Genomic DNA, 13,098 nt, shown 5'->3' on the forward strand with positions numbered 1-13,098 from the left:
GCAGTCGAATACCCCTGAGTATTGGAGATAACAGTACCATGGAATGATCACCAAGAACAGCAGCAACAGAGGAGTAGATCAACCTGAGCTTACAGTCCTTTGTAGGAGCTCAGAATATCATGTGTAGATTCGAGCTACTACAAGATATTACAAGAAACTGTAACATTAAAGCTGCCTTGGAGACCCCAAGATTTTTGAGATACCAGAACCATAGGATATCTCCTAAGGAATGTTCCTAAAAGGGAGTAGCACTAGCCCAGGAAAAGAAGTTTGTTGCAGTGAACAAAAATGAAAATGGAGTTGGAGATTGGATGATTGGACCTCAGACATAGAAGAGATGCAGAATTTGGAGTTTGACCAGCTGGTTTCCAATCTTCTTTTGGGGATTTTACAGTTAAGTGATTGTATGAGTCACAGAAGAGACCTTAAATTTTGGACTATTAACGGTAAGACTGTTATAGACTATGGGGACTTTGGAAGTTGGATTAAGTGCACTTTTTTTTATTATGTTATGGTTAGGTATGCCCCTCATAGACTCATATGTTTGCACTACCCTATGGGTCAGGAAGTGGAATGTAATGGTTTGTATATGCTCACCCCAGGGAATAGGCACTATTAGAATGTGTGACCTTGTTGGAGTAGGTGTGTTGCTGTGGGTGTGGGATATAAAATCCTCATCCTGGCTTCTTGGAAGTCAGTATTCTTCTAGCAGCCTTATGGTGGAGATGTAGCACTCTTAGCTGCTCCTGCACTATGCCTGCCTGGATGCTGCCATGCTCCTGCCTTGATGATAATGGACTAAACCTCTCAACCTGTAAGCCAGTCCCAGTTAAATGTTGTCATTTATAAGAGTTTCCTTGGTCATGGTGTCTGTTCCCAGCAGTAAAACCCTAAGACACTTCTACAAACTAATCATCATTGTTAGTAAACTGTATTTACTAAGTGCATATATGTATTCCAACCAGGTCATAATGTAATTCAGAATTCATGTGCATTCCAGATGAATCATGTAGACCTAAAAGATCTTTGGATGTGATCCCTTGCCAGAGCAGCCATGTTGCTAGATTAAAATTCCTCTAGACTACTGTTGTTTTACCAACTGAATATCCATACATTAGAGCTGCTTTCAACCTTCATCAGAAAAACATCTTTTTGCTGGGGCAACAATCAGTGCAAAGAGCTATAACTGGTTAGTATGCTCACAATAAGTAACTGTTGAGCATTAAATCCTGAATGACATTACTCTATTAGCCATGCCCCAAGGCTTGGGGAACACTATGACAGGCGTGGTAAAATCCAGAGAATGAGGATGAGTGCCAAGAAAGAATGTCTTGTCTTATGTGCATTACTTTCCTGCTCTTTCACTCATAAACTCCCAATAGCTTTAGTTACCTGCCCAGGGTTAGCACAGAATCAAGGTTCTCCAAAATCTTACATGAATAGAGGAAAGGCTCCTGAGGCTCTCTACCCCTTGCTGAGAGCCTGTTGACATTAGATGGCTTCTGGGAAGGGAGGTTACTTTTCTTTGGGGATATCACCTCTGGTTGGACATCTATGCTACTGTGGATCACCCTACATCCACCTGCAAATGGGAAGAACTTATTGTATTCAATGCACTGAAAAAGAGGGAAAAAGAAGAAGACATTGAAGATGTTAAGGGGGACTGTAGAATGAGTACATGAAAAGTGGAAGGAGTTGTGATTTCGTATGAGCAATACCAACTAAAAACTTTACATAGGATGAGTATGAACAATAAGTTATGTAATTTTTTGCAAATAGACTTTAGTATATGTATGAAATCCCTTATTATTCCCTAGCATAATAAAATTTTCTAAACTTTGCTAATTATGTAGATAATAAGTAACCAATATATTTCCTACATCAGAACTTCATCAAATATCATGCAATATTTTTAAAATATTGTATTTTCCTTGTATTTCTCCCCTCTAAATTAGGTAAAATACACCTATTCGCCAATAAGCATTTTTATTTATTTTAAAGAGAAGTTTTAGATCCACTGCTGTTAAATTAGATGTTTCATCAAGAGTTCAATGTCTAGAATTTTTCTTCTTGCATATTTCATAACATTTATAACGGCTGATGGCTGAAAGTAGAACAAATGGTTAGCTGACACAATCCACTTAGTAATTCTATGTCTTTATCTACTCCTCTCCATCTTCCCTGCTAATGCAGATGCAGATTAAGTTTTGTTGTTCAAAATGATGATGCCTGTCCTGATTCAGTTTTGTTTTGTTTTTTGTAACTTGACATAAACAAGAGTTATCTGGGATGAGGAACGTCTATTGAAAAAAAATGTCTCCATTAGAAGCCTATAGATAATCTGTGGGACATTTTCATGATTGTTGATTGATGTGGGAAAGTCTAACTCACTGTCTATGGTGCCATCCCTGGCAGGTGGTCATGTATTGCATCAAAAAGTAAACTGAACAACCTTTCAGAAGCAAGGCAGTAAGCAGGCAGACCTCCCTCATTACTTCTGCTTCAGTTCCTGTCTCCAGTTTCCAATCTTGACCTCTTCCTTTTACTTTCCTTAGCGAAGGAGTATGACTCGAGAGTTATAAGACGTAATAAAACATGTCCTCTCCAAGTTGATACTGCTCAAGATGTTTTATCACAGTATTAGAAACCCTATGCCAATGACCCTTCAAGGAGAATTCTTCTCAGATTTTCCTTCAGCTGCTGATAGCCCCATAGATACTGGGTTGATTCTTTTGAACTTTAGAAAAAAGCCAAGCTTTGAAAGTTAAGCCGATGGACAATGATAAAATATGGAGTTGAAGAAACATAGTAGTAAGGAATTTGCTGTGATGTTTTAAAAATGAACAGTGGGAAGTTTTCCACCCACGGTCAGGAGGAGCTCATTTCCTGTGTAATTATATCTACTAGAATATTTAGGAAAAAATAGCCTTGATTTCAAATACCAAACACATTTACTGTATAAACCCAGAGGCAGTTAATATCTTTAATGAGGACAAAAGCACACAGGAAAACAATTATGTTTCTTTTAAATCATAGTTTACAGCAAACTAATTGAATTTAAAAGTAATTAAACAAGGAAATATCAATTAGATATCTATTGTCTCTCTTGTGCAATTATAATGTGTTATTGCTGATGCTTCATAATTATTGCTGAGCAGCTTTTTAAAACCTATCATTGGTTTTCTAGGAAAAAGCTGAAGTGTTAGGTGTTTCTCACTTCTCAGTGGTGTTTTATAGAGCTGACTAGAGTTGCATCTGTATTGTAAGGAGGACATCTGATTTCAAAGACATCCCGATCAACGTGCACATGAACATACATAGAACTACTCCTTGAAAAGTAGTGATTGTCGTTATTTGGAAGTACTTTATAGCAAACAAATCTAAACAAACTGAGCTATTCAGAGATTCGCCATCTTCAAAACATGTTGGTTTCTAAGGCAAATAACTATGTGTCAAGCCTGCTTGTCACGGAACAGTGTACACAGATTAGAAAAAAAAAAAAGAAATGAAGGACAAAAATGGTCTTTTTGTTTTATCTGAAAAGGCATTTTACTTTCCCTTTGTTTACCCTTTTCTTAAATGAGTTATCTGGGGGTGGAAAATATCACTCTCAGAGGTTGTGCTGGACATGTAATCTTTATCTAATATGACACATGGCTGTATGGACTTTCTCATTCTTCAGTGCCTTCCTCATTCAACCATCTCTTTCCCCTCACTTAACATAATGATAATTATAGCTTATTCTCATCCATAAAAAAATTCTACTTCCCACCGATTTATCACAGAACATCATGCCAGTGTCATCTTTCTGGATTTAAATGCCCAAAGTCTCCTTAGTATCCCTAAAATCCAGAAAAAAAAAAAAAACAAAAACAAAAACAAAAATAAAAACAAAAAAACTCCAAAAAACAAAAAAAAAACCAAAACCAAGGAAACCAAACTATGTACTACTTTAAACACATTCAAGAATATATAGCACAGGTTTAGAATGATATTATCTAATCAAACCTAGTCATATAAACCCATAATCTCAGCCACCTAAGAGGAAAATGGAGGAAGATATTAACTTCAACACCATCTTATGCTATAGAGTAACCACAATGCCACCCAAGAAAACTCTGTGAGATCGTAACTCAAAAATCAAATGACAGCTATAGATGGAGCCCAGTAGTGGATTACAAGTCTACCATTTATGAACACCTAGATTCAAACCCTAATAACAATAAGTATGTAGATTTATCAATTTTAATATAAAATTTAAAACTAGACTATGTATCAGAGGGTATATTTACACCTATATAGCGACACACACTACACACACACACACACACATACACACACTCATTCAGCCATAGAAGGCTGGAAAACAAACAAAAGATGTAAACATTTTCTACAGTATCTTCTACTGCTTCTCTAAATTTGGCCTAATACCACATGCCTATCAATTTTTTCTAGAGTTCATTTGGTGTTGCTATAGAGAGAGCCATCATTTTTTATTTAAAGGCCACTTTGAGTCATAATGTCCTGGTGTTTAATCTCTTAAATTGGGAAAGCTAGAGGTACAGCATCTGTTAGAAGAATTATACATATTGATCTAATATGGTCTACATAGCTCTATGCAGATGTAAATATTTTTACTGCCTTCTAGCCTCTGATTCTAGTTATATTTCAATGCAAGTTTTAGGTAGAGTTTGGTTATGTAATTCCCACCTCTACCGTTACTCCAGTTGGTGCCTGTAGTGATTCAGCTCCAAATTATTGTTATGTAGCTTGTTAGGCTGCATTCACTAGTGATTACTTAAAAGGTTGGATTTCCTCTTGCCATCACACTAAGGTGTTGGATAACTGTCACTTCTGGACAGTGTTGAAGTTTTACACACATACACACACACACACACATTATATATATATATATATATATATATATATATATATATATATATATATATTACCAGAGCCACCTTTGTACATGGTATGCCCATTGATTCAAATGATGGGCTCATAGTAAATCATAAAATGAAAGCTCTAACCAACATTTCTCAGGGAGGCCTGAGGTTTCTGTGTAGTGAGCATATACTGTCTCACAAAGGCTCTAAAAGGTAACTCCAGATTATTACACATTTCAGAGAAATATGGTTCCATTTGAATAACTGTGTTTTCTTCCCTCATTACTTCAATCACAGGTTTTCGAAGCTGCGTGGGAATACAACAAAAAGGTCATCTTTATGGCACAGGTGTCTTCAAGATGGAGCCTTGTCACAACTGCCATAGGTACCTCTCTTGCTGTTTGCTGTAACATTCAGGTAACCATGGCATCTGGGTTAGGGCTCCGTCAGCCATTGGCTCTCAGAGATAATGCCCTCTTTGCAGTGCAACATTCTCAAGAAGGAAGCGTTGCCAGCGTCCTCGAGAGGCCCCGCTGCTGCGCATGCACACTCTACCCAGTGGCCTGAGCAGACGCGGTAGTCAGCTTCCGGTGACCAAGGAGGGGGCGCCCAGAGCACACGCTATGTCTTGCTTCAGCCGACCTAAGTACAAGACCGGGGACCTGGTGTTTGCCAAGTTAAAGGGCTATGCCCACTGGCCAGCGAGAATCGAACATGTCACTGAACCCAACCGCTACCAGGTGTTCTTCTTCGGGACCCATGAGACGGCCCTGCTGGGTCCCAGGCACCTGTTCCCTTATGAGGAGTCCAAAGAGAAGTTCGGCAAGCCCAACAAGAGGCGCGGCTTCAGTGAGGGGCTGTGGGAGATCGAGCACGATCCTATGGTTGAGGCCTCCTCTGGCCTGTGCTCAGAAGAGGATCAGAGCTTCACCGAGGATCCCGGGCTGGCAGAGGAGCCAGAACTGGAGCAGGAGCTGGAGCAGGAATTCATGCCTGAGCTGGAGGCAGAACCTGAGATGCCTGAGACCGAGTGTGAGCAGGAGCCCGAGCCCCAGCCTGCCTATGACCTGCTGGATGCCGTGGAGGAGCCCGGCCTCACCGAGGCTGAGCCAGGAGATCAGCAAGCCGAGCAGGTGCAAGAGAATCACCCTGAGGTGGAGGCGGAGGCTGAGGCCGAAGCAGAGGCGGAGGCCGAGGCCAAGGCTGAGGTGGAGGAGCCGGGGAGTCTGAAGAGGAGCGCGGAGGATGAACAGCCTCATTGTCCTCTCAAACGGCCCAGGGAGGCGGATCCTGGTGCGTTGGAGTTGGAGCCGGCTGAAGAGCGCGAGGCTGAGGCCTCCCCCTTCGTTGAGGAGCCTGACCAAGCCCAGGAGCAGCTGCCTCCGTTGGAGGAAGAGGCCACAGAAGAGGCGGTCCAGGGCTTGATTGTTGGAGAAATCGAAGGCCTGTAGTCACGGTGTTTGTAGAAGAGCCCGTTTTACCCGTTCCTGCTGCCACCTGGCTGTGGCTTGGGAAACCCACTAGGGCCCAGTCTTCACCCCAGTCCACCTCTCCTTCATTCATTCGCCTGCTACAAGCCTAAATTCCTGGCATGAGGGACAGGCCAGTTGACATCAACTTTGTGGCTTAAGTAGTGACCACCCTTCCCACCCTAAACTCTTAGGGGCATTTTGGACCTCTGCCTAGGAACCAGGAGTGAAGAGGAATGGAAGATGAAGAGCAGGGACAACATTCAAAGGTCTGGAAGGAACAGTCTGTAAACTATGGCGATGCTAGTCTACTCCACACCCACCCTGAGTGCCGCCCAGAATTCCTTTCAGAGTATTGTAGGTTCGGGGAAAGTGAGACAGCAGTGCCCAGTAAAGATTTTTGTTGTCCCAGTCACTTTCTTTCTTTTCTTTTTCTTTTCTTTTCTTTTCTTCTTCTTTTTTTTTTTTTTTTTACAAGAACATTTGGGGCTCTCAAGTCATAAGATCTGAAGACATTGCTTGCCCTTTTGGGTTGCAGAGGTGAGACATCCTCTCCACATCTCTTGGGCCACTGAAGGAAACTTCAGCTGCTCCTTTGAATCCACCCTGGAGCCCCAAGCCTTTAGTCATACATATATAACTTAAACATAAGAATACTTTAGAAACTATCTTTATTTTAAAAGGAATTTTACTATATTTATAAAGATCAAACTTTGGTTGCGACTCCTAATTTTCCTGTGGCCAATCTTATATCCCTTATTGCTTGGGGTTTGATGACCTGCTTGTTGTTAAGGCTTTGCTTTCCTTAAGGTGCTGCAATTTCTATCTGCATGTCAGCACCTGGGCCCCTCAGTGATGTCACCTACTGCAAAATGTACTCAGAAGTTGAGTGTCCCTTCCCAGCCTCTTCTGTCTCTCCACACCTTTGTACCTGGACCCTCTTGGCCCTGCTCTTTCCCCTTGGGCTCTGATGAAAAAAAAAAAAAAGATAACTATACCTTTGGAGGTTTAAATCGGAGAACCGTAGACTATTTCAGTTCTAGGAAATAAAATCGTTGATCACTTTAAAACAAATCTTTTCAGGCCTGTTCCTTTATGTCCAAATAATTGAGTTTTGAATGTGTTGCTCCTTTTGTAGTGCTAAAAGCAAACACCTCTGGAAAAGGATGTTCTTGAAGAAGCATTTGTTTCTCAATGTCACCACCTTTCATGCCTAAAACAGTCGCTATAACTCACTGGAATGGGTGGACAAAGATTCAAAGGTTTGGATGATAACCTGGTGCTTTTTTTTTTTTTTTTTTTTGGTTTTTCGAGACAGGGTTTCTCTGTGTAGCCCTGGCTGTCCTGGAACTCACTTTGTAGACCAGGCTGGCCTCAAACTCAGAAATCCACCTGCCTCTGCCTCCCAAGTGCTGGGATTAAAGGCGAGCACCACCACGCCCGGCTTGCATTTCTAATCTAAATGCGTTGTTGTAATTTTTGGATTGGCAAGCCTGGAGAAATGATTGATTCCTTTGCTTACCGTCTCCCTATGTTTTAAATTAACACCATCTAACACATTTGTTATGAAGTATAGCTGCTCCATAGTCCTACCTGTAAAAGGATTTAGTATCTGTGAAATATTTGGGACCTTTTGGTGGTTTTGTGCAAATATATGAGGAAATTTAAGTAACCTTAGTCACATGTTGGTGGATCCAAGGCTCTACATAAAGGATTGAGAGATCAATAAATCCCAGCCTCCACCTCAAAGGGTAACCCTTAACCCATCACAAGCAAGTAACCTATATTCCTTACTAGTAAAAATCATTTCTATTAAATTGTCCTAATGTAAGTTTGGTCTTTATTTTTTTAAATTACTGCTATTGCATTAATAGTGGGAGTTAGTAAATTAGTTACTGAATTGCTGGCATGTGCCCTGAACGATGGTCTTTTAAAATTATAAGCTAAGGTAGCTGTTATTAATCTTATAGAACTCTAACTCAAAGTTTTCCAACTTTCCATTGAACTCTCAGAACTCAAATACAGACTTAACACTTAAGCATTTTCATCTGAATTGTGCTAGGAAACACTAGGAATTCAGAAGTTAATAACCTAGCTATTCAAGTAATAAGTAATCAAGACAGTAGCTAATTTCTAAGAGAGCCTCTACTTTTTATACATAATGTCTTTATAATGTAGCCATCCAATTAGATAGCTACTATAATCTCTATTTTAGACCCAAGGGAGTTGAGATTCAGAGACACTAACTAATTTTCCCAATGGCAGACAAGTACTAAGTGATAAACCAAGAGTCAGACATAGGTTTTCTCTCATTCTAAAGCACAGGTGCTTTGTTCCACTTTATTCTTTGCTATTATATAAAACTCCAATTCCTTTGAGAGCTTTTCCTCTCTTTTGTTTTGAAGTGAATGTTTAGAAATTTGTGAGGGAAAAAACAGATTAACAAACACTGCTCATATGTGTTTAAAATCATCTGGGGACATGGCAATTGTTTTGTGTACAAAAGACTTGATGAAGTGATGGGGACCATTGTACATTCAGTGCTTTTCAAGATGCCTAAGACTCTAGGAGGTTTGAATAGGGATTGTTGTATTTGCCAGAGATAAGATATTTTGATCCTTTTTGTAGACACACATCATCCGAAATGACTCAGTAACCTAAAAGAAGGAAGTTGAGTTTCATGGAATTCATGCCCCTCTCTTTGTGTTGCTTCTTTCCTTTTTTGTGTTTCTATTGTTAAGGATAGAAAAGGGTCTCATTAGAAGTGGTGCTCACACCTACCTTCTTCTCAACTGTAATGTGGTATATAGCAAAGAGTGATCTCAGTGCTAGCACATCTAATCAATAATGTCCCCATTTTACAAATCCTGGTTATGACCCCACAAAGAACAAAGAAAATTTGTAGAAATGGAGAAAAAAAGAATCTGTGTTCTGAACCCTTTTATCAAAACAATAGAAACCATCATGTGTTGTGGTGACCAATAGATGCTTTAATTTTGGCCTGAAAATTATGCTGTTTAGAATTCCTAGGAATCCCAGGGTTGTTTTTGTTTTCCTCTGAACACTGTATGCCTCAATGACAGAATTACAGATCAATAGTTACCTATCTGACAGAACAAAGCTGGCTGCTTTATCTTTCACTGAAGCCATGTTGCACTAGTCAGCCATGTTTATGCTTTTTCTGAATACTATGCTTAAGATGCCCCACGCAAGACCAAAGGCCTCTCTTCCCAATGATGGTTGACTAGGCCATCTTCTGCTACATATGCAGTTAGACACACAAGCTCTATGGGGTACTGGTTAGTTCATATTTTTGTTCCTCCTATAGGGTTGCAGACCCCTTCAGCTCCTTGGGCACTTTCTCTAGCTCCTCCATTGGGGGCCCTGTGTTCCATGCAATAGATGACTGTGAGCATCCACTTCTGTATTTGCCAGGCACTGGCATAGCCTCACAAGAGACAGATATATCAGGGTCTCAGTACAGGGGAATGACAGGGCCAGGAAGCAGGGCTGGGCAGGGGGAGGGTAGCGGGGACTTTCGGGGTAGCATTTGAAATGTAAATGAAGAATATATCTAATTAAAAAAAAAGCTGCCCCACGCAAAAGTGTGCTTAACGGTGTTGCTACTCCAAAGACTCATTGAGCATACTGTATTATGTAATAATTTCAAACTATTTGATATTTCACAGAAGCATCACTTTGACAAAGGACCAAAATTCCATTAAGAGTTATAAATTTGTTACTTCATTTCAGCCAGGATTTAGCTTTTACCTGCTCTTCAAATTTAAATCAAAGGTGTCAACTCTTCCTGGTGGCACATTACTACATTTTAAAAATATATACCAGACATTAGGACACACAGGACATCTTCTCTTTACTCCAGTGTCAACACTTGTCATATAAAAAATTCTTCCCCACATTACTTAAATATAGAGCTCCTGGTATTAAAGGAAAGGCCATCTTCTCAGCCCCTTTGACCACTGGCCACCAAAAGTGAGATCCACTAACTCTGTGGCCAACACTATATGCTCACACTAATTAATAGTCTAATTTTGTGTGTAATTGATTCAACTAAAATATTTTATTAATGTTTTACTCCCATAATAAAGCATGCCACAATAAGCACACTATTTATTTTATAAATATTTGAGAGTCAGCTATCAAATACACCCTGTAGTCAAGTGATGAATTAACAGCTGTGATGTAATGTTGAAGATATTCTGATAGAAAGCAGAGTTTATGTGTACTTGCCTGTAGATTCATGGCAAGAGCTGGTTAGCTGAAGCAATGCTGCGTCTATGTGAGTACCTAACTATTTTATTATGATGACTTGAAGACAGATTAACAGTTCTCAAAACCCTGAAAAAGTTGGTCAATTGCCAATGTAAAATTGCCTTTTTATCTTTCCTTCTCTTAATCAGACTTTGTAATATTTCAGTTATTTGTCTCAGTTAGGCAACAGGCAAACATACTGTCCAGAATATATGGGTCCTGATATGGACAGGCAGGTATTCTGCAGGTTTTCAGACATGAGTCACAAATTGACCATTCTGTAAAAAATTCACAATATTATAGGTCAGAATGCCAGAGGAAATCAACCTATACCAGTTACTATCTCATACTCTTGGTCAGGTATACATGTCCCTGTAACTCCTCTCAGAATTTAATGAGCTTAAAGGAATGGAATAGTTTAACTTAACTATGGGGAAACCAGCTTCACATAGCCACTATCTTCCCACAGCCACAATTCTCTGTTCTACTCCTGAAGCTAAAACTCATCATAGAAGTCTTTAAAACCACTAAGAAATACTAACATGATTTTCTATGGTAAGCTAACCAGTAGTTTTGTCTTTGTGTTCTGATTATACATATACTCTTGGATTTCACTAAGTTGGTTTCAAGACTACTAGTGGAAGCCCAGGGTGGCAGTAACTTTTTCTCCAGCTGTGACCAAATACTTGATAAGAAACAATTTACAGGAAGAATGGTTTATTGTGGCTCACAGGTCTGAGGATACAACCTAACAAGATGTGAAACATGTTGGACAGTTGTGGCAGGATAAACTTGCTCCCCTCTGGAGTAAGACAAGGGAATGGTCAGCTTCCGTTCTCCTCTAGCTTCACTTTGTTATTCAGTTCAGGAATCCAGCCAATGGGATGCTGCCATCTCCATTCAGGACTACTTCCACCATCCCTAGTAAAACACTCTAGAAGAGCTCTCACAGATGCTCTTAAAAATGCTCTCAGCTAATGTCCTCTGTGTTTTTTAATCCCTTTGTGGTAATCAATCACTGAATCCAGAAATGACGCCAGCACAGCCTCTAGATGGCTTGAGGCACATGACCTGGGGGAAGTTCAGGTCCTAGAATAGCTAAGTATTCAGGATGTGAACCAACAAAAGCATACTCATCTGTCTCAGTGTCCAGCTATGTGGCTAGTGCCCGAGGAATTTGGGCCACTTTCCTCCTAGGAAAGATTTTCTTCAGCAGCTTCCTCAGAATTTGACAGCACACCAATGTGTTATCATAAAACCCTGGCTTTTCCTTAATAGTGTCAACCCCACTTTCACATAAATATCCCTTTTATTGTTTTGTTTTTTTTCCTTATCACCTTCTTAACTGAATATTCTATGTAGACAGGAACAATTTTCTTCATCTTCCTCAAGCCTAAGAATGTGCCCTGTTCATATTAATTAACTATTGATGAAAGGAACAGAAAAGACACATGACTAAAAAGACTGCTAATACATTCTCACACCCGTCCTCAGAGGTCAGTTCGAGGAATTTTGTCATCCCTAGTAAAACACAGGAAGGGAGCCTGAAGTCATTTGGGAACAATTGTGTACCATTTATTTCAAAAGATTATTTTGTTATTGTATATTTGTTTGTCTCACAAAATAGCACCTCAGCAGACTGAAGCCCAACCACGGTAAATCAAATTCTGAAACGCTGCCATCTGCCTTAGGGACCTTTCTCCTTGCTCTGGTCAGATACCAAACAAACCGATGTAAAGGGGAGAGGGGTGTTCTTTTGCCTCCTGGTTTGAGGGAAATTAGTCTTCCCTAATTTCTATCATCAAGGAAAAGCTTGATGATAGAAAGCTCTATGGTTGTGAGATAAAGTAGCTGGGACCCTTATCCTCACATCTCAGAGGAAGAAAAAGCAAAGAGGAGTCAGAATCAGGCTTGATTAGAATCCTTAAAACCCTTCGGTGATCTCTATCCTCTAACAAAGCCCCATTATTAAAAGTGTTGCTACATCTCAATACAGTACCACCCACTAGGGGCCAAATATCCAAACTCCTACCCACTCTTCCTAGAAGCTCGCACAGATTAACAAGTCAAGTGTAGTTAAATGCTGGCTCCACTATTTAAGAGCTATGCCATCTCAGATCCCTTCATCAAAATGCTCTGATAGTGGCTTTCACGTTGCACATTTGTTATGAAAAGAAAATGAGCTCAAATATCTTAAAATGTCAAACATTACTGAATGCCAAACAGACCTTATATGTATGTTAATGTATTTCCCTTCAACCTAATCTCAAGGACTTACTATAATGAACAACTAGAAATAATTAGAGCCCAGTTTATTGCCTTTATTGGAGAAAACACCGGGGGCCTTTACCAAATGCAAACAGCTCACTGTGATAAAGATGGCAATTCTATATTTAGTCTGCCCATATTATACCCAGAGAAGCTGAAATCTCATTCTTCTGTTTCCTCATATTGCTCTTCAATAGCTTCTT

General features: G+C 40.0%; 1 protein-coding gene across 1 annotated transcript; it reads left to right on the forward strand.

Moving 5' to 3' along the window:
* Positions 1-5,396: 5,396 nt before the first annotated feature.
* On the forward strand, positions 5,397-7,429 carry Hdgfl1 (HDGF like 1). Its single transcript, XM_021180566.2, has one exon. The coding sequence runs from the start codon at positions 5,429-5,431 to the stop codon at positions 6,335-6,337; it is 909 nt and encodes a 302-aa protein (XP_021036225.1). The 5' UTR covers positions 5,397-5,428; the 3' UTR covers positions 6,338-7,429.
* Positions 7,430-13,098: the final 5,669 nt, after the last annotated feature.

The sequence above is a fragment of the Mus caroli genome, unplaced genomic scaffold (assembly GCF_978045245.1).
Source record: "Mus caroli unplaced genomic scaffold, Mus_caroli_1 scaffold_15, whole genome shotgun sequence".
NCBI classification, from domain to species: Eukaryota; Metazoa; Chordata; class Mammalia; order Rodentia; family Muridae; genus Mus; species Mus caroli.

What these genes read in the sequence shown, in the direction of transcription:
- Hdgfl1 (XM_021180566.2), top strand. Translation starts at nt 5,429, where the DNA reads ATGCACACTCTACCCAGTGGCCTGAGCAGACGCGGTAGTCAGCTTCCG.